We start from the raw sequence: 19123 nt of genomic DNA, 5'->3' as shown, positions 1-19123 counted from the left end.
GCATGGGGTTTACTGGGTGATTAAAAATTACCAATTTGTGCTGGCTGTTAGTAAATTTATTGAAGTATTGAAACATGCAAGCATACTTTAGGAGCTAAGCAGTGATGGAATTGTAAAGATGCTTGGAAATTAGCACGTGGGATTTAATAGAGTGGTGAGTTTTGGAGTTTGATTGTTCAAAGGTCTAGAAGCAAAGATAAGGAGAGAATGCGAGGGTTTGTTTTCCTCAAAAAAGCGACCCTCTAATTTGCCAACTGGGATGGAATTCTAAAATGTAAGAGAAATGGGAGAGAATTCAATATCAGAGGACATTGTAGATTGGGGTATACTGAGAGAGTGAACTAACCTACAAACACTACCTCAACTATCTTTCCTCTCTTGTTGCATTATATACACACAGAGTTAAGGCTGATTTATACTTGTGTGTCGCATCGACACCATAGGTCCCGCGTACCTTATGCCGTAGGGTGACGTGCAGTTCTCCAGAAAAGTTATTTATGCGTTGCGGCGACGCAGACCGCAGCATCTGTGATTGGTCCACTTGGTAGCATCGCATTTCCTTCTACGCATTTCCGGTTGCTTCTCCTTCGCCATGTCTGTAGGCTGTGTGTACACCGATGCGAAATAGATGAACCAAATTGTCAAATCTACCTGCTGGCTTGTGAAAATGTTTGAAATGCATGTCCTTGTCCATATCTCTCACAAAGAAACTCAACACAGTGGCATAGAAACCCCACTGTCAACTAGCATTTCGGCACACACCAACGCATGCTCGCTACGGCGTAGAGCGACGCAGAAGTGAAAATCAGGGTTACGGTGTAGGCTACGGCATAGCCTGTATGCACAAGTATAAATCAGCCTTTAATTGGGCCGTTGGTTAATCAGGGCAGCCATTTCTCTTTGTTTATTAGGGACACCATAACCGCTTAATCAGGGCAGGTGACAATTGCCAAACAGATTCTAACTATCATCAGTTGCTTGCACTGTATAGCTATTAGTCACTACACTATGTTTAGAGTGATCAAATTTTAAAGTAGTGTCAGTTGCACATGTTTGTGTTCAAAAATCAATGATTTTTGTCACTGGTAGTTGGCGAGGAATAAGCAGTAAGACAATTCAGAACTGGTTTGCTCACTGAGGTTTCAAACATTCAAGCTTAGATGCCAGAAATGGCCGGGAGTGAAAATGAAATGATTTCACTACTTCAACAAATTAGGAATTACAGAGTTTGAAGGTATTGGCAATCATCCTGAATATTGCAATGAAAATGAAGGTGTGGAGGATGCAATCATCGAAAGTATCGTGTGAAGGCAGTCTGTTATCTGCACTAGGTGTCTACGCTGATTTTGTTCATTTGCAGTCAATCAAAAGAGCATGGCAGATGAATTCCTGCATCGATGACGATAAGGAATGAATAACAGTTTGCTAGTACTATAGAGGTATTGGTAGTGTTCTAATTGATTCTGTATTCCATTTAAATACATAAATTTACTATGTTAAAAGCTAGTTTGTCTTTTTTTGTATACAGTTTAACTATTTTCATGAAACTTTGGCTAATTGGGGTAGCCACTAAATAGGGCCAAAATGTACTGGTCCCAATGTGTTCTAATTAACTGGAATCCACTATATTTCTTTTGTAACTTATAGTATTTTTTGCACCGTAACAACAAATTTCATGACATACTGCATGTCGGTGATATTAAACCTGATTCTAAGTTCCTGGAGTTTGGAAACATTATAGAACTGTGAACTTATCTGCGCAGTAGAGGTGGAACTGAGATAGAGCAGTAAGTTTGGGGGAGCATGGGAGGGATTGTGAGATGCAAGGTATGTGAGAAAGATGTGTTATGCCTCACATTGCTGGGAGCGCTGTATTGAAGATTGAGAGCAGTGGCGGGGTCCCGTAGGTTAATAAACAATGACGAGGGTTCTGGAGATGCTGAAGAAAGGGAGGGTTAATTCAATTCTGGAAGTAATGATGTTTTTTTTTAATGTAGTTTTAAGGATCTGCTTCCTACAGGCAATGAGTCTCCTCCTTGTGGTCTAGCACCAGCCAGTGAGTAATGAGATGTTTTGCACGCACTTCTCAGTTATGCTAGATTCTCTTCCCGAGAACTTTGGTTGATTGTTCAGTGGCCAACTTGTAAGCTGAATCACTCCTGCGAGTACTTCAGTGGTTTCTCATGCAATTTCGTAATGCCAGTGCTTGTGGTCAGTCGATGAATATGCAATTTTATGACTGTAATATAAATGGTTGTTATTAAAATACTGAATGCCTTACTGAGAAGCTCAACATTTAACTGTCCATAGAGAACTGCTGCAATATATTTTTAAATTCATTTTTCAGGATCTTGGTGTCAGTGGTAAGGCTAGCATTTATTGCCCATCCCTAATTCCACTTGAGAAAGTAGCAGAGAGCTATCTCGAACTGACTGGCCTGCTTGGCTATTTCAGGGAGCATTTTGAGTCAGCTGTGTTGGATGAAGGTGATGGTGAGCTGCAGTACTTCTGAAAATGCTTTGACAATCAGGCTGCAGTCCTTCTGCTGAAGACACTTCCCCACTTAACATAAAGAGGAGGTTTCAGCATTAGGACCCAACAATAATCAAGCAATGACATATTATCTCCAAGTTAAGCTGGTGTGCGACTTTGAAGTTTGAGGTGACGAGGTCCTGACATGTTTTGTCATGTTGTTGTGGTTTGTTTACAGCAGTGAAGGAATGGATGTTCTGATTGGTGGAGAGGGTGCTCATCAATGGGCTACCTTGTCCTGGATGGTATTGAACATAGGAAGGAAAAAGTTGGTTTAGCAGAAGTAATGCAGCAGATTAACGAGTATCAGTTTCCCAGACTAATTAGTGAAACTGATGATTTCTAGAGAGAAGCTACTAATTTTCAAATTCTGTACCTGGCAAATGATAAAAGTGAGCCGATAGACCCAACAGCAGTAACTGATTGTGGTGAACTACATATACCTGTCTGGACTGCTCCTGTGGCTCCTCCCACAGACCCCTGCTGACTGCTCCTGTGGCTCCTCCCACAGACCCCTGTATAAAGGCGATTGAGGCCTGAGCCCGGCCTCATTCTCCAGGATGTAGTGTTGTTCATTCTTCCAGTCAATAAAAGCCGATACCTCGCTTCTTACGTCTCAGAGTGAGTTATTGATGGTGCATCACTGATGTAACATCATCAACCTTTTTTACTTTTAGTAAAGCAAGCCCTTAACTGCAACTTTAGAAATAAAAGACTTAATTGCTGGTTTATTGACAACAGACTCTTTTCTATGTGTTTTACAAGGAAATCCTTTGAATTTGAAGATGCTGTCAGTCTTCAATCATCGCATTCTCCTTCTCCTACTGAAAATGGTACATCCACTTCGCCTCTGGAGGTACACAGCAGATTTAGTTCAAAAAGCACTTTAGCAGAAGAGAATGCGTATGAAGACATCATAGGTAAGAGCTCCAGAGATCATTGTGAGGACATAAATTTGCATCTTAAAGCACTGGTCATTCACAAGAAGTCCTGTATTATATTCTAGTCACAGTATTTATGGAATGTACTTGTATGTATGTTTACAGCTTTTATATTGTCATCATTGTGGTTGCAACGGGAGAATCAACATTGAAAGAGGCTCCTAACAAAGCATTTAAGTATTCAGTTTGTGTTGTGCATATGAATATCAAAATAATATTTAGATACAAAAGCATATTTACTTTAGTCAATGATGTGATGTGGCTTTTAACCTCCAATTGAATATTCACATAAGAATTTGAGTGAATTTTCATCTTGGACGACTCTGAGAACCTGACTAAAGCTTGTGGGATGTAGATGTACAAAACATTTTCTCATGGACGTTATGGGTTAAAAAAACAGTTACTGTGTTGAATGACCCTACAGTACTATAAATATGAATCCCAAAACCGGTTAAAATAAAACCTAAGAATTTTTGATGTGTTTTGTTTACAATTAAAAATCACACATGGTCAGCGTCATTATTGGTGGAGTTGTTAACAGTGTGGCGAGTAGCTGTGACATTGATGTGATGGTGAAATGGGCAATGAAGTGGCAGATGGAGTTTAATCCTGATAATTGTGAAGTGATGCTTTTTGGGAGTACTAATGAGAACAGGACATACCAGGAATGGTCAGTCCTGAGGGTACTGACATACTGAAGAACCTTGCTCTGCAGAACTAATGACCTTTGAAGATGACAGTGCAGGCAGATAAGGTGGATAAGAGGATATATGGCATACTGGCCTTCATTAGTCAGGGTACTGACTGCAAGAGCTGAGAGGTTATATTCCAACTCTATCAAATCTTTGTTGTACCTCAACTGAAGTAGTGTGTGCAGTTCTGGTCTCTGCTCTATAGGAAATATATAATAGCAGCGGAAAGGAGATTCACCAGGATGTTGCCTGGAATAGGGTGTGGATAGGGTAAAATGCCAAAACCCTTTTCCCCTGATCAATGGTAAATAAAACTAGAATATGTGGATTTAGGGTAAAGGTTAAGAGATTTAGAGGGAAATTGAACAGGACCTTTCTCACCCAGACAATGGCAAATACCTGGAGCACACAGCTGGACCGAGCGATGGAAGCAAAGTTGCTGACAACATTTGAGAGGCATTTGTGCAAGCACATGAATCACCTCAGTGTTGTAGGCTATAGGCCAATTGGCCCATTTCCATGTGGCTTGACTCTATGACTGTTGATTCAAAATTCCTTCAAGATGAAAACTACGTGTTTGTGCTGTTGGTGTGATGCTTGGATTCTATACCTGACTGGATGGATTTCCTCCGATGACCCTGGTTTCAAGCTACATCACAAAGATGTGCTGATTGTTTTGTTAACCAGCTACTCTAAATTACCCTTACTATAGACAGAATGGTTTATGGGGAACTGGAATATACATGATGTACTGAATATAATGGGATGAATTAATATTCTATTTTCATTCCACCCTCACTCTTTCTCCATGCGGCTAATTCCTTGTACTTCTCCCATTTTCTAGTGCTACTTTATTTTTATCCAAGTTTCTCATTTGTGCTATGAAAACTGGAGGAATTTTTTTCTCGTAGTCCTCTCACTTGATGGCATTTGCAGTCAAGTAAACAGTAAAAGGAGAGAATGGCAACAAAGGGGATTCCCTTGTCCATTCATCCCTCCTGGCACTTACCCTGAAAGTGGGCGAAGTGCTACACCTGCCTATACACCTCCTCCCTCACCTCTATTCAGGGCTCCAAACAGTCCTACTGGTGAGCTAACACTCCACTTGTGAATCTGCTGGGGTTGTCTTCTGTGTCTGGAGCTCTAGATGCAGCTTCCTCGACATTGGTGAGATCCGTCGTAAATTGGGAGTCTACTTCATCGAGCACCTTCACTCCATCTGCCAAACTTCCTGGTGGCCAATCATTTTAATTCCAATTCCCATTCCTGTTTGCAAAAGGTCAGTCCATGGCTTCCTCTTGTGCCACCCTCAGGGTGGAGGAGCAACACTTTATTTTCTGTTTGGTTAGCCTCCAACCTGATGACATAAATATCAATTTCACCATCCAGTAAAAAAAAATCCCTCCCCCTCCTGTCTTCTTCTATTTCCCTCTCTAGCCTTTTGCATCTTCTTACCTGCTTATCTCTTCTTCTTGGGTCTCCTCCTCCTTCCCTTTCCTCTATGGTCCACTTACCTCTCCTATCAAATTCCTTCTCCACCCACCTATCATCTTCCAGCTCGCCTCATCCCCCCCCACCCCCAGCTCTTTTTCCTGGCATCTTCTCCGTTCCTTTTCAGTCCTGAAGAAGGGTCTCAGCTCGAAAGGCGAGTATTTATTCATCTCCATGGATGGGCATAGAAAACCCATTTCTGTAATTTGAAGTATAATTTATTCAAAATAGTTTAAATCTCCTAGTTCAATTCTTGTTTAGATGGTTATCAATTTCAACTTTGTACGTACAACTGAGATAGTGTACTAGTTCGACTCCTCAGCTTTGTCATGTGTGCCCACCACACCACTAGAGGAATTATTGATTGACATTTTCCAGCTCCTTTCAAACTTTCCTCATCCCAATCCTGCAGAGTCAAAAGGCTCCTTGCAGCTCAAACATTCTTCCTTACACTAACAAAGCACCACACTATTGTACCTTTGTATAGTTGCATTACAAAAGCAGAATGAACAAATCGTTTTCTTTATAGTTCTTACATTTAAGAATTTCACACAGCAAATGAGTAATTTATCTATGTTTGTTATCTATGATTATTTGGAGAAAGAATTGAACAAAGTGAGGAGAAAAGAAAGCACTTGGAAGTCTTTGTAGAAATATTTGGGTCGGCTGGAAAATGTTCAAGAAATATGTCAGACATGTGACATAAATTTGAATCAGGACTGTAATACTTAGACATCCAAGTAAGTAAGCAAGTCTGAATATAATCCACATGTAGGATCTGGCAGCCATGGGCTTGCACTGCATGAACTCAGCTTTGCATTAAGATGTGAACAAGGAATTTGCTTCTAACTAAACGCATGGCCTTCTATCCACCAAAATGATAATTAAATCAATAATGGAGAGTTAACAGCAAAAGCAGAACCAACAAACTGCAGACACCAAAATAACAACCAAAAATGCTGGAAGTACTCAGCAGGTCAGGGGAAAGAAGCAGAGTTAGTGTTTCAGATTGAACATTCTTCATTAGCGCTGGAAAGAGAAAACAAGGTTAATTCGGTGAGAAGTTGAGTGAAGGAATTGGTCGGACAAAAGGAATACATCTGATGGGATGAGGTCAGGGTTGCCATGGTGATGAACTGTAGAGGTCACAGAAAGCAAACTGCTGGAAGAGCTCAGTAAGTCAAAGGGAATCAAAAACTAGAGGGCCAGGTTTAATGTGAGAGCAAAGAGGTTTAAAAGGCAACATCTTCAAGCAGAGAGTGGTGATTATATGGAGTAAACTGCCAAATTAAGTGGTTGAAAGAGGTACAATAACATTTAAAAGACATAGGCGTATGGATAGCAAAGGTTTAGAGGGATTTTGTCCTAACGTGGGCATATGGGAGTAGCTTAGATAAGCATCTTGGCCAGCATGGACAAGTTGGAGTGAAGAACCTGTTTCTTTGCTGAAAGTCAAGCAGCATCTGCAGAAGTAAAGGGATGGTCCATTTCTCAGATCAAGTTTCTGCATCAGGACTATGCGTGTCGAAGGAGGATAGCTGGTGTAACAAGTCATAGTAATGGTAGTGGGGGAGGTGTGGGATGGAAAAGTGAACAGAGAGAGAGAGCCTGTGGGGACTGGTGGGATGAGAAAGGAAAACAGGGAGTTTGTTACCTGAAACTGGAAAATTCATTTTTTACGGTTGGTTTGTAGACTGCTAAAGCAGAAATGAGGAATTGTTCTAGTTGTGTTTGGCATCACTGTGAGACACAGGTATGCATTGTGGGCCTAGGTAGGGGATTTAATATGGCATGCAACAGGGAGCTCCGTTGGCCATTGCAGAGAGAGCATCGTGATCCACAAAAGAGTTGTGTTGTCTACGCTTGGTCTTGCCAATGTAGAGGAAACCATATCATGTTGACGAGATTGAAGGAGGTGCATGTGAATTTTTTCCTGACCTGGAAGGGCATTTTGGGTCTGTAGATGGTGGCAAGGGCAATTGTTGCACTTCCTGAGCTTGCTGGAGACAGGGCCAGGGAGTGGTGTGTAGGAAGGGTGAATAGACTGAGGAATCACGGGGAGGGGGTGTGACCGGTGAGGTGGCATCCAGTTGGAGTTGGTATTAATGGATGGTGTGATGGATGTGGATATATTTGGGTGGAAAGTGGGGATCACGAGAACTCAGTCTCTATTCTGAGTGAGTAGACATGTAGGAAATAGGGATGTTAGGTTAATGGAGACTGAAAGAATCTTACCACAAAAGTTATGAAATAAGGGCATTGAGAGAGTAGGAATACAGAAACTGGAGGAGAGAAGGTGTGGATGCAGGTGTACAGGACATATCATTGAGACAGTGCTTTTGTTGGACTCCCGGGAATTTCTTGAGAGAATCCTTCCCAGGAGAGTGTTCAAAGTAACTGAAATTCAAGATAAAAACCTAGAGGGAGACCAAGTGGAAAAAAGCAATAAATCCTTGAGGGGGATAGAAGTTAGAATGAGATTGAGCGGGATGGGCTGAGGTCCAGTCACACTCTTCAGCTTCCTTCTCCACCATTCTACAGAAATTCGTCCATCCATACTGAGCCCATAGCCAAAGCTACCATCCTGTCTTGCTAAATTTCACATTCAAGTTGAAGTTTAAATTTAATTATCATTCAACCATACATGAATGTAGCCAAATGAAACAGTATTCCTCTGGAGCCAAGGTGCAAAGCACATTACCAACAGCTCACAGCACATATGGTTATGTTGGCAGAAAACATTGGCATAGCTGCCTGGGATGTTGTCCTGGTCCAGCTTGGTCTTCCTCCGAGTGAACATCAGAGGGCAATGCCAATGGGAGGGGGCAGTCCCTAACCCAGCACAAACTCCAGTGAACCCACAGAGGCCTCTGTTCTTTTCCACACTGCCTCGGCGACTTCTCTCCTGGGCGGCTGCAACAGGTGACCCTGTGGCCTGAGGCCCTAATCCTTAACACAACCGAGACAATGCAGTCTCCTGCCATCAATCTCACCGATGAACCAGTGAACAGTATTCCTCATTTCCAATGTCCAACAGGGTCTTGCAGTCTGATCGGTGTCTGTGAGGCTTGCGGTGGGGGTAGAGAAAACGACTCAAACAGTCGTAGGCAATGCTGGTACTCTATCTATCCTGCAGATGTTTTGTGCACACTTCAATTTCAGGATCAATACATTGAACAAATATAGGCTACATACATTATTCTAATGAGTTTACAAGATTAATAGAGGGTGTGCTGGGTTAGATTTTCAAAATCCTAAGAAGGTAGAATATTGTAATTGTATATTGGCAACCTACTGGATAAACTGACCACTTTGAACTTTCACCATCTGCGAATACTGGGGTTGAGTACCTATTGACTCGTTTGCTATTCTATCTCTTCAATAGAAATTCCCGGGGCGCCTTCCCTATCAGAAAGCAGCAAACTAAATGTTTAACAAGTCCTTGCTTTGGGTTATAAATTGCTGTCTATTGAATGGTGAGTGTGGTGAACTACATATACCTGTCTGGACTGCTCCTGTGGCTCCTCCCACAGACCCCTGTATAAAGGCGATTGAGGCCTGAGCCCGGCCTCATTCTCCAGGATGTAGTGTTCATTCTTCCAGTCAATAAAAGCCGATACCTCGCTTCTTACGTCTCAGAGTGAGTTATTGATGGTGCATCAGTGAGCGAACAGAAACATTGAGGCACCATAGATTCTCAATTACTACAGACGTAATTACCCCATCTCCAGAAATATAAACTAACATTTCTGCCTGAGATTGGAACTGTAATATAATTGACACTAGCCACAGTTTTTTTTGATGGTTAATCATTGTGTGGCGCTTGGTTGAACATAATCCAAGCCCGTTGCTTAGAAGTAAAATGCTGCAAATGTTAGAAAGTATAACATTATCCTTCACTTTTCTCCTGTCCATTCCTTCCAGTCACACAGTCTACTACATATTTTCCATTTCTACGAGTCTGCTCCCCTCCCACTAAACTACACTTCTGTATCTCCAGTTTAATGCACAATGTATTCTCTCTCCTCCACCAGCCACTAATCACGTCCCAGCCTCAGGAAATAATTTCCCATAACCCTTCTGCCTTGACCTCTCACCCTTTAATAAGCCTGCTCTTTGTGAAAGCCTTATGTTCCTAACAGTTCCTCCTTTAGTCAGTAACATGCATTGTACTTTTCTGTATTCATTCAGTGTGCTGCCTTCCCCTCCCAGCTCAGCTCAGTGTCAAAGCAGTTGTGCTCCTGACTTCCGTGACTGACGAGTTTGCAGCTTACTGAGATGATGAGAAATTATTCAGCTCCTAAAATGGCTTCAGTCAACTGCATGAATTTTGGGTAGTCAGATCACTGCCTCCCCGGTGAGGTGTGCCCATGCTTAAATCCAACCACCCACATGAGTACTGTGACAAAAATAAACTACTCATGATATGTCAGCTGCAAATCAACGCTGGTTCTTCCTTCTTCCCAGACTGGGAGAAAAGCCAGAGATGCTTGTTTTGAAAGTTATCACAATGCGGTATTTATACAGTAACACTTTCATGTGCCATGTAGTAAAGCAATTTTTATTTTGCTTTTTTCCCTCTTATTATTTTTCCTCTTTAATGCTAACACCCTCTTTCGTGTTAACGTAATTTGTCATTCTCCTAGGAAAAATGCAAAATCAGTTAATTACAAGATTCTTCTCAGAAAATCTATGTTAATGATAGCCCACAACCTTTCTGGAAGTGAATGCTCATTTGAACAAAGGGCTTATATGAAGGAAAAGTACATTGTGTTTACCTGCAATGGCATCAGCACCGGACTCCGAAGCAAAGGCTCCCGAGTTCGAATCCAAGTCAGCCCACCCCCGAGCACGCTTTCAATCAGTCCGGGTTGAGAGTCAAGCTAGCCACTCTTTTTTTCATAAGTACAAGTACAAGGGTCGAGTCAGGAATGCTCAGAGCGTGACCTGGTTAATCCGAAAGGAGACCAATCCTGACACCATGCATCAGACAAGAATGGCTGACTGTCTGGTGAGACACTCTTTAAAAAAAAACCTGAAGACAGTAGCTCTTAAAGGAACCACTAGCAATGAGCTGTTCCAAGTCGAGGACTTTCTCAACTTAGGTTGGAATCGGAAACAGATCAAATGCCTATTACCTGGGCCTTCAGATCCACCTGTAGGGGAGGAGTTAATAATGTTCTGAAGAGAGGGGATGGGAGCACTTTGCATTTAGCCTCCTGCTTAATGATAGGGAGGACTGACGAGCATCTGGTGACCTCAGGAAAATGAATTGTGTTGCTGAATTTACAGAAAGAGGTCACAGATCTGTCTGCATTATTTTACTTTGAACACTTAATTAAATTTTTGGAGTTATTTAAAAACAATGATGGGATTGCTGTGAAAGGGTAGCAGAATATCTTGAGGTGATGGGACCAAGGTCTGGTCACCACTTGGTACACAGTCTCCCATCATCACACATCTTTTGATGTGAAAGATCAGCTCTTCTGGCCCTCGGTGTAAGTCGGTGGATCAACGGGCAGTGGTGTGTCACAACCACGGATTCGGCAGTGCAGTAGACATGGCAATTGCGCTTGTGAATTTGCACGTGTCAGCTAATTATTATTTAATCATGACAATATTAAACTCCATACTTGTCGTCGTAGTGCTTGTCGAGCACAGCAATGCTTCATTGTCTGTTTGCTTTTGGCCTTCCTTGAGAAATTGGACTTTCGAGTCAACTGACTCTGAAGACAAGCGAAATTCGTTTAATGTTTAGGTCCTTTTTTCAGCTGCAGTGTAGGTTTTGTTTCCCATTTGAGAGTTTTAGTTAATGGCTCTATTTGGCCTAGCGCTTATTGTTTATTTTACCTTTAACGCTGTTCGCATTAAAGTTTGTGAACTATTGACCTGCTTTGGTGTCTCTCACTCTGTACTTGGCCATATCCAAACCTGGTAACAGCAAGTCTCAAACACAAAAGATGGACCCAGCAGAGAGAGAGAGAGCAGCAGTGAGATTCATTAGTCAGGTGGGAGACAAGCAACAGGCAATGGAATCTTTTCTCAGTGAAGTTACAGAGGCAATGAGGCAGATAACCTCGTGCGACAAGCCCAGTCTCACTTGGAGGAACAGGTATCGTCCCTAGCTGCAACTGTTCAACAGCTCACCACAGACAATCGGACTTGGGTATCTGCGATTTCCGCACTCACGGCAGCCGTCCACGAACTTACTGTGAACAGACAGCATCAGCTGACAGCCATTAACATTCTCGCCAGCTCAATTCAGCAGCTTCAGGCTACCTCAGTCCCACTCCCAGCATCTCGCAGGACCTCCTTTTCTGCTGCCCCAACAATCTCTGCTTCTAATGCTCCTGCTCCCGGACCAGAACCGACTCCCACCATTGTTCAGGAGCCGAGTATTCCACACCTGGCAGATATTCTGGTGATCCCGATGGTTGTAGGAACTTTATTACCCAATGCGAGCTGACATTCCAAGCCCAGCCTGGTCGATTTGGTGATGATGCGCAAAAATTGGTGTACATGGTCAATCTTCTTGACAGACCTCCACTCAGTCTGTTCGGTGCTTTACGGGAGCAAGGGTACCCTGCAGCCCAGTTGTTTCATCATTTTGTGGCAGTTAGGAGGGCTTTTGATCTTCTAGTATGGGGTCAGGAGGCTGCTCACCAAGTCTTGGACCTGCACCAAGGCAGAGGAACGGTGAGAGCCTGTCCAGTGAAATTTTGTACCCTTGCAGTGGAGACGGGATGGAATGAGAGATCTCTCATCACTGCCTTTCAGCATGGACTGAATGCAGGGTTCTGGCATGAGATCGCTGTCCGGGGCAAGCAGGATAGTTTGGATGTCCTGATTAATCTGGCTATTTGAGATGACAACTGGGTGACTGAGTGGCACAGGGAAAGAATGTTTCAATTTTCCTACACGCCGCCAGATCACCGTCTTTCCTCACCCTCTCCCCTTCCCTCACCGCCCAGCACCCAGCCCACGGAGGAGTTTGTGCAAGTGGGGCGCATACGCCTGTCTCAGGAGTGATGACAAGCGTCCAGTAAAAGAGAATATATGTCAGCAGGGAGCAGAATCCTGACGGGTTGGTTCTCTCTTCAGTCAGCTTCCCCTAATTCTGTAATGCTCGCAGCTTCCTTGTCGAGGAGGACTCAGACCCATGAACTTAAGGCGTTTATTGACTCCGGTGCAGCCGGGAATCTTATGGACATCTCTCTCACTCAAAGGTGGGGAGTTCCAACTCATTAGTTTAAGAGAAAAGATCAACATCAAGGCGCTGAACAGTTGACTTCTGGGAACCGGCCAGATCCACCTTTCCACCCAACCCCTCTAACTGGTGCTCGAAGGCAACTATCATGAAGAAATGTCTTTCTTTCTGGTTAATTCACCTGAACTGCCACTGGTACTTGGTCTTCCCTGGTTATCCTGACATAACCCACAGATCGATTGGTCTCTGAAGATTCTCCAAGAGTGGGGACGGGCATGCTTGTCTACCAGTCTGGGTCCAGCTCAAGCTCCATTCAAGTCAAGTCAAGTCAAGTCACTTTTATTGTCATTTCGGCCATAACTGCTGGTAGAGTGCATTGTAAAAATGAGACAATGTTTTTCTGGACCATGGTGTTACATGGTGTACAAAAAAATAGACTGAAGTACATAATATTAAAAAAAAAACAACACATAGAAAGCTACACTAGACTACAGACCTACACTGGACTGCATAAAATGCACAACAGTGCAGGCATTCCAGTAAATAATAAACAGGACAGTAGGGCAAGGTGTCAGTCCGGGCTTCGGGTATTGAGGAGTCTGATAGCTTGGGGGAAGAAACTGTTACATAGTCTGGTCGTGAGAGCCCAAATGCTTTGGAGCCTTTTCCCAGATGGCAGGAGGGAGAAGAGATTGTATGAGGGGTGCGTGGGGTCCTTCATAATGCATTCCTTGAATCCCCTCCTGTGTCAGCTGAGGACGTGGACCTGTCTGGCATTCCGGCTGAATATGCCGATCTCCTTGAGGTTTTCAGTGAAAGAAAGGCCCCCACACCAGCCACATGACTGTGCCATAGACCTCTTACCTGGCACTTGTCCTCCCCGGGGCTGCCTCTTTTCCTGGTGGCCATGGAGGAATACATTAAGGAGGCATTAAGCATGGGGTTTACCCGTCTGTCAACCTTGCTGGCAGGAGCGAGCTTCTTTTTCGTGAACAAGAAAGATAGCAAACTCCATCCCTGCGTCGATTATCGGCCCCTGAACGATGAAGAACTGCTACCCTCTTCACTTGCTGGCGTCTGTGTTTGAACATCTCCAGGGAGTAACCATATTTTCCAAAATTGATCTGCGCAATGCTTACAATCTGATCTGCATAACAGAAGGGGATGAGTGGAAAATGGCTTTCAGCACCTGGAATGGCCACTATGAGTACCTGGTGATGCTTTCCAGGACTTGGTTAACAATGTGCTCAGGGACATGTTGAACCAATTTGTATTTATGTATTCTTATCTATTCCCACTCTCATCAGGAGAACATCCAGCATGTCCAGAGAGTACTCAGATGGCTTCTTGAAAATAACTTGTACGCCAAGACTGAAAAATGTGAATTCCACAAAGACCAGGTGTCGTTATTGGGCTATATACTTACCCCGTCCAATGTTCAAAGGGACCCTAGTAAAGTTCAGGCTGTTGCAAAGTGGCCCACACCGTCTACAGTCAAACAGGTACAGCGCTTAATGGGGTTTGCGAACTTTTATCGCCACTTCATCTGGCCCTATCGTGGTTCCAATTAATGTACTCACCAAGAAGCCCCCGGCAGGATTCCACTGGACGGACAATGCCGACAAAGCATTTTCCGAGCTGAAGCGACGTCTCACCGCTGCCCCGCTGCTGCAACACCCCGACCCATCTCAGCCAATCATTGCCGAGGTGGATGTATCCGATGTCGGCATTGGAGCCGTCCTCTCTCAGCGCTTGTCTGCGGATAGCCGGCTGCACCCTTGTGTCTTTCTTTCCCGTTGCTTGACTCCGGCCGAGAGGAATTACGATGTTGGGAACTGGGAGCTTCTGGCTGTCAAGGAGGCCCTGGAGGAATGGTGACACTGGCTGGAGGGGGCAGAGCATCCATTCTTGGTCTGGACAGATCACATATTCAGGATGCTAAGAGACTTAACTCTCGCCAAGCCGGGTGGGCTCTCCTCTTCACACGGTTCAATTTCATCCTCACTTATCATCCCGACAACAAGAATACAAAGGCTGATGCTCTCCCCCGGCAGTTCGACGGATCTGAGGACAATGCCGGTCCAGAGCCCATTCTTCCTCGCTCATGTATCGCTGCTCCAGTGATCTGGGGAACAGAAGCAGAGGTGAGGGCCACCCAACAATCAGATCCAAGCCCAGTGGGGTTCTTCCCAACCAGCTATTTGTCCCTGCTGCGGTGCGTTCTAAAGTGTGGGAATGGGGTCACTCCTCCCGTCTGGCTGGGCATTTGGGAATTCAACAGATCCAGGAGTTTATAAAGAGACAATTTTGGTGGCCATCTAAGTCCCAGGTTGTCCACGACTTTGTATCTGCCTGTCCTACCTGCGCTCGGAACAAGACATCACGCCAGCATCCTGCGGGTCTGTTATGTCCACTGCCTGTGCCCCACCGCCGCTGGTCCCACCTCTCAGTAGATTTCATCACTGGTCTGCCCCCGCCTAATGGAAACACCCCCATTTTGGTTGTTGTGGATCAATTTTCCAAGGCTGCCCACTTCATTGCCTTCCCCAAGCTCCCATTGGCTTGTGAGACTGCCACACTCATGGTTCAACATGTGTTCAGGCTCTTTGGCTTTCCTCAAGACATAGTGTCTGATCGTGGACCACAGTTCACTTCCCACTTTTGGAAGGCTTTCTGCTCTCTTGTAGGAGCCATGGCCAGCCAGTTGTCTGGTTTCCTGCCCCAATCCAATGGCCAGACTGAGAGAGTGAACCAGGAGTTAAAGACAACCCTGTGCTGCCTTGTCTCTTCCAACCCCACGTCCTGGAGCTCCCAACTGGTTTGGGCAGAGATCACCCACAATAACCTCCAGTCGTCCCCCACCGGTATGTCTCCCTTTGAATGCCAGAAGGGATTCCAGCCGCCGCTCCTCCCTGATCAGGAGATCGATGTAGGAGTTCCTGCTGCTGACCAGCTGGTCCAGCGCTATAAGCGCACCTGGAGACGAGCCAGGGCTTCTCTGCTGCGCGCCCAGAAACAGCGTTCCCGGCAGGCTGATTGGCTCCGTCAACAGGTAAGGCCATTCAAGCCAGGAGAGGAGGTCTGGTTGGCATCAGGGGATCTTCCCCTGAAAGTCGAGAACCGGAAATTGGCACCGTGCTACATGGGACCGTTTGTAGTGGAAAAGGCTGTCAACAAGGTATTGCGTCTACCAGCATCACTGAAGATCCACCCAGTATTCCAAGTTTCCCAGCTCAAGCCATTTACTACCTCTCCCCTGGCCCCAGTCACCCCACCTCCCCCTCCTCCCCGCCTGGTAGATGGTTCCCTTGTCTATTCTGTGCGGCGCCTCCTGGCATCTCGCCGGATACGTGGTAAGGTCCAGTACCTTGTGGACTGGGAAGGGTATAGCCCAGAAGAATGTACTTGGATCCCGGCAAAGGACATTTTGGACAAGTCGCTGATCTGGGACTTCCAGCGGACACAGGTCTGTGGTGCCTCAGGGGCTGCACCTAGAGAGGGGGGCCCTGTCACAATCATGGATTCAGCAGCACAGTAGTTATGGCAATTGTGCTTGTGAATTTGCACGTGTCAGCTAATTATTATTTAATCATGATAGTATTTAACTCCATACTTGTTGTCATAGTGTTTGTCGAGACTTGGACAGAGCACAGCTATGCTTCGCTGCCTGTTTGCATTCGGCCTTCCCTGAGAAATTGGACTGTCGAGGTAACTGACTCTGAAGACTAGTGGTATTCGTTTAATGTTTAGGTTTTCTTTTCAGCCGCAATGTAGGCTTCGTTTCCCATTTGAGAGTTTTAGTTAACGGCCCTAATTGGCCTAGCATTTATTGCTTGTTTTTCCTTTAACACTGTTTACATTAAGGTTTGTGAGCTATCGACCTGCTTCAGTGTATCTCACTCCGCACTTGGGCCATATCTGAACCTGGTAACAGTGGTGGATCCAAGCAGTAGGCTGACTCCAGCATAGGCCTATAAATCTGTAAAGATTTAGCATCCAATCAAGATGTGTAAGTTTGCATCACTTTAGCAGCTTCTCTTTGCCTTTGGCTGATTTAATGGTTTTTCTGGAATTGTTTTGCGTTCTAGTAAACAAATTATTGATTTAGAGGTACTTTGTTTTGTCCACTGGCCAGTTCCCTGGCCTGGCCTCTAGTATTTGAATGCTGAGCTAACTGACCTTGGGTCACCTAATGTATCTTTAAGCATGGACGTGCTGTTATTTCTGTGTCATTGGTCTCATTCATACTGTGATTCCTTTGGGCCGGACAGTCCTGAAATGTGCTTGCTTTGCAGCAATGTAACATTATCAGAGCCAGCCTGAAACTAGCAGACTGGACCACTCAGTGGGGTTGAAGACGGTAGATTTTCTGTGTAATGACTGAAGGACCAGTGGCTCCTGCTTGATGAATTTGGGATGTTTTGCAGCAACAAAATTGCATGTTTCTGATATTTTCCTGCCATCCTTTCATGGAATCTCATTTATACCAGACCTCCATTTACACCGATAATCTAGAGGACAAAATACAAGAAGGCATAGAGAAGGCAGCATTGACATCACTGGACCATATTGTGCACCCAGTTTAGCACTATCATTGCTGAATAGAAGTGGATAGCGTGAATGGTCAAACTGCTAATATCAGAAATATGACGGATCTCAAGATCTGTTTATCTTTTTACGTTAGTAAAGCCCAAGATGTTATACAAAACAGAAAGATTAATTAAAATTTGAAACAAATAAAGTTTTGGACAAAGGACCAGAGTGAGGTGAGATAATTACTGGGTACATTTCTTCATTAAAGGACTACTTCGCATGTTGCAATTTTGTTAAAAATTGTGAATGGTGCTTTCTGTGCAAATGATAGCTGCACAAATTAATATCACTACAGGTTGTTTGATAATGAGTCAAAGTAGTTCAGCATGTTTGGACAGAGACCATACACCCTGAGGACCACTTGTAATGAAATTCTGGAGACATCAAAGCAAATGAAATGCATCGTTCCTCAGCTCAGACAGTGTATATACAGTACTGTGCCAAAGTCTCAGACACATGTATATAGTTAGGGTGCCTAAGACTTTTGCATGGTACTTCAATAATTTTATGTGTTGCAATGTACTGCTGCTGCAAAGGATAAAACAACATGACGTGCGTGTTGATAAACCTGATTCTGATATGGGTTTCTATTGTGGACTGAGAGTGGGAAGGAGGCAGAGAGAGGGGAATCATGGTTGGGGAGAGGGGAGGAAGTGGGAATTACTAGAGAGACATTCTGTAATCATCACTAAACTAATTGTTTGGAATTGCTGGGTGTGTCTGCACCTATGCCATCTCCTGTCCCTGACACTCCTCCTCTGTCACCTGTCCCACACCCCTCCTCTGTCACCTGTCCCTGACACTCCTCCTCTGTCACCTGTCCCACACCCCTCCTCTGTCACCTGTCCCTGACACTCCTCCTCTGTCACCTGTCCCACACCCCTCCTCTGTCACCTGTCCCTGACACTCCTCCTCTGTCACCTGTCCCTGACACTCCTCCTCTGTCACCTGTCCCACACCCCTCCTCTGTCACCTGTCCCTGACACTCCTCCTCTGTCACCTGTCCCACACCCCTCCTCTGTCACCTGTCCCTGACACTCCTCCTCTGTCACCTGTCCCTGACACTCCTCCTCTGTCACCTGTCCCTGACACTCCTCCTCTGTCACCTGTCCCACACCCCTCCTCTGTCACCTGTCCCTGACACTCCTCCTCTGTCACCTGTCCCACACCCCTCCTCTGTCACCTGTCCCTGACACTCCTCCTCTGTCACCTGTCCCACACCCCTCCTCTGTCACCTGTCCCTGACACTCCTCCTCTGTCACCTGTCCCACACCCCTCCTCTGTCACCTGTCCCTGACACTCCTCCTCTGTCACCTGTCCCACACCCCTCCTCTGTCACCTGTCCCTGACACCCCTCCTCTGTCACCTGTCCCTGACACCCCTCCTCTGTCACCTGTCCCACACCCCTCCTCTGTCACCTGTCCCTGACACTCCTCCTCTGTCACCTGTCCCACACCCCTCCTCTGGTGCCCGTCCTGGCCATTCCCAACATCCTTTGCTACCCCCCGATTTATAAACTTGCTCTCTGCTCCGCGTTGACAAATAAAGTACTCTGCCAAAGTCTTAGGCATCCTCGCTGTATATACGTGCCTAAGATTTTTACACAGTACTGTATAGCTACAAACTCTTCAAAAACATCTATAAATTAATGGAGACGTATTGTAGGG

The 19123-nt window shown here is 45.0% G+C and overlaps 1 protein-coding gene across 5 annotated transcripts in view; it reads left to right on the top strand.

Annotated features, from left to right (window-relative positions):
• The window catches only part of dennd2b (DENN domain containing 2B), a 438424-nt gene that overhangs the window by 278058 nt on the left and 141243 nt on the right, over window positions 1-19123 (top strand). For all 5 annotated transcript variants that reach the window (XM_073049545.1, XM_073049543.1, XM_073049547.1 and 2 more), the window contains one exon: window positions 3298-3452. In XM_073049545.1, the coding sequence (XP_072905646.1) occupies window positions 3298-3452 (155 nt within the window). The remainder of the gene's footprint in view (window positions 1-3297; window positions 3453-19123) is intronic.

This window comes from Hemitrygon akajei, chromosome 6 (assembly GCF_048418815.1).
Source record: "Hemitrygon akajei chromosome 6, sHemAka1.3, whole genome shotgun sequence".
Lineage (NCBI taxonomy): Eukaryota > Metazoa > Chordata > Chondrichthyes > Myliobatiformes > Dasyatidae > Hemitrygon > Hemitrygon akajei.
This window is presented reverse-complemented; position numbering and strand designations above follow the sequence as displayed.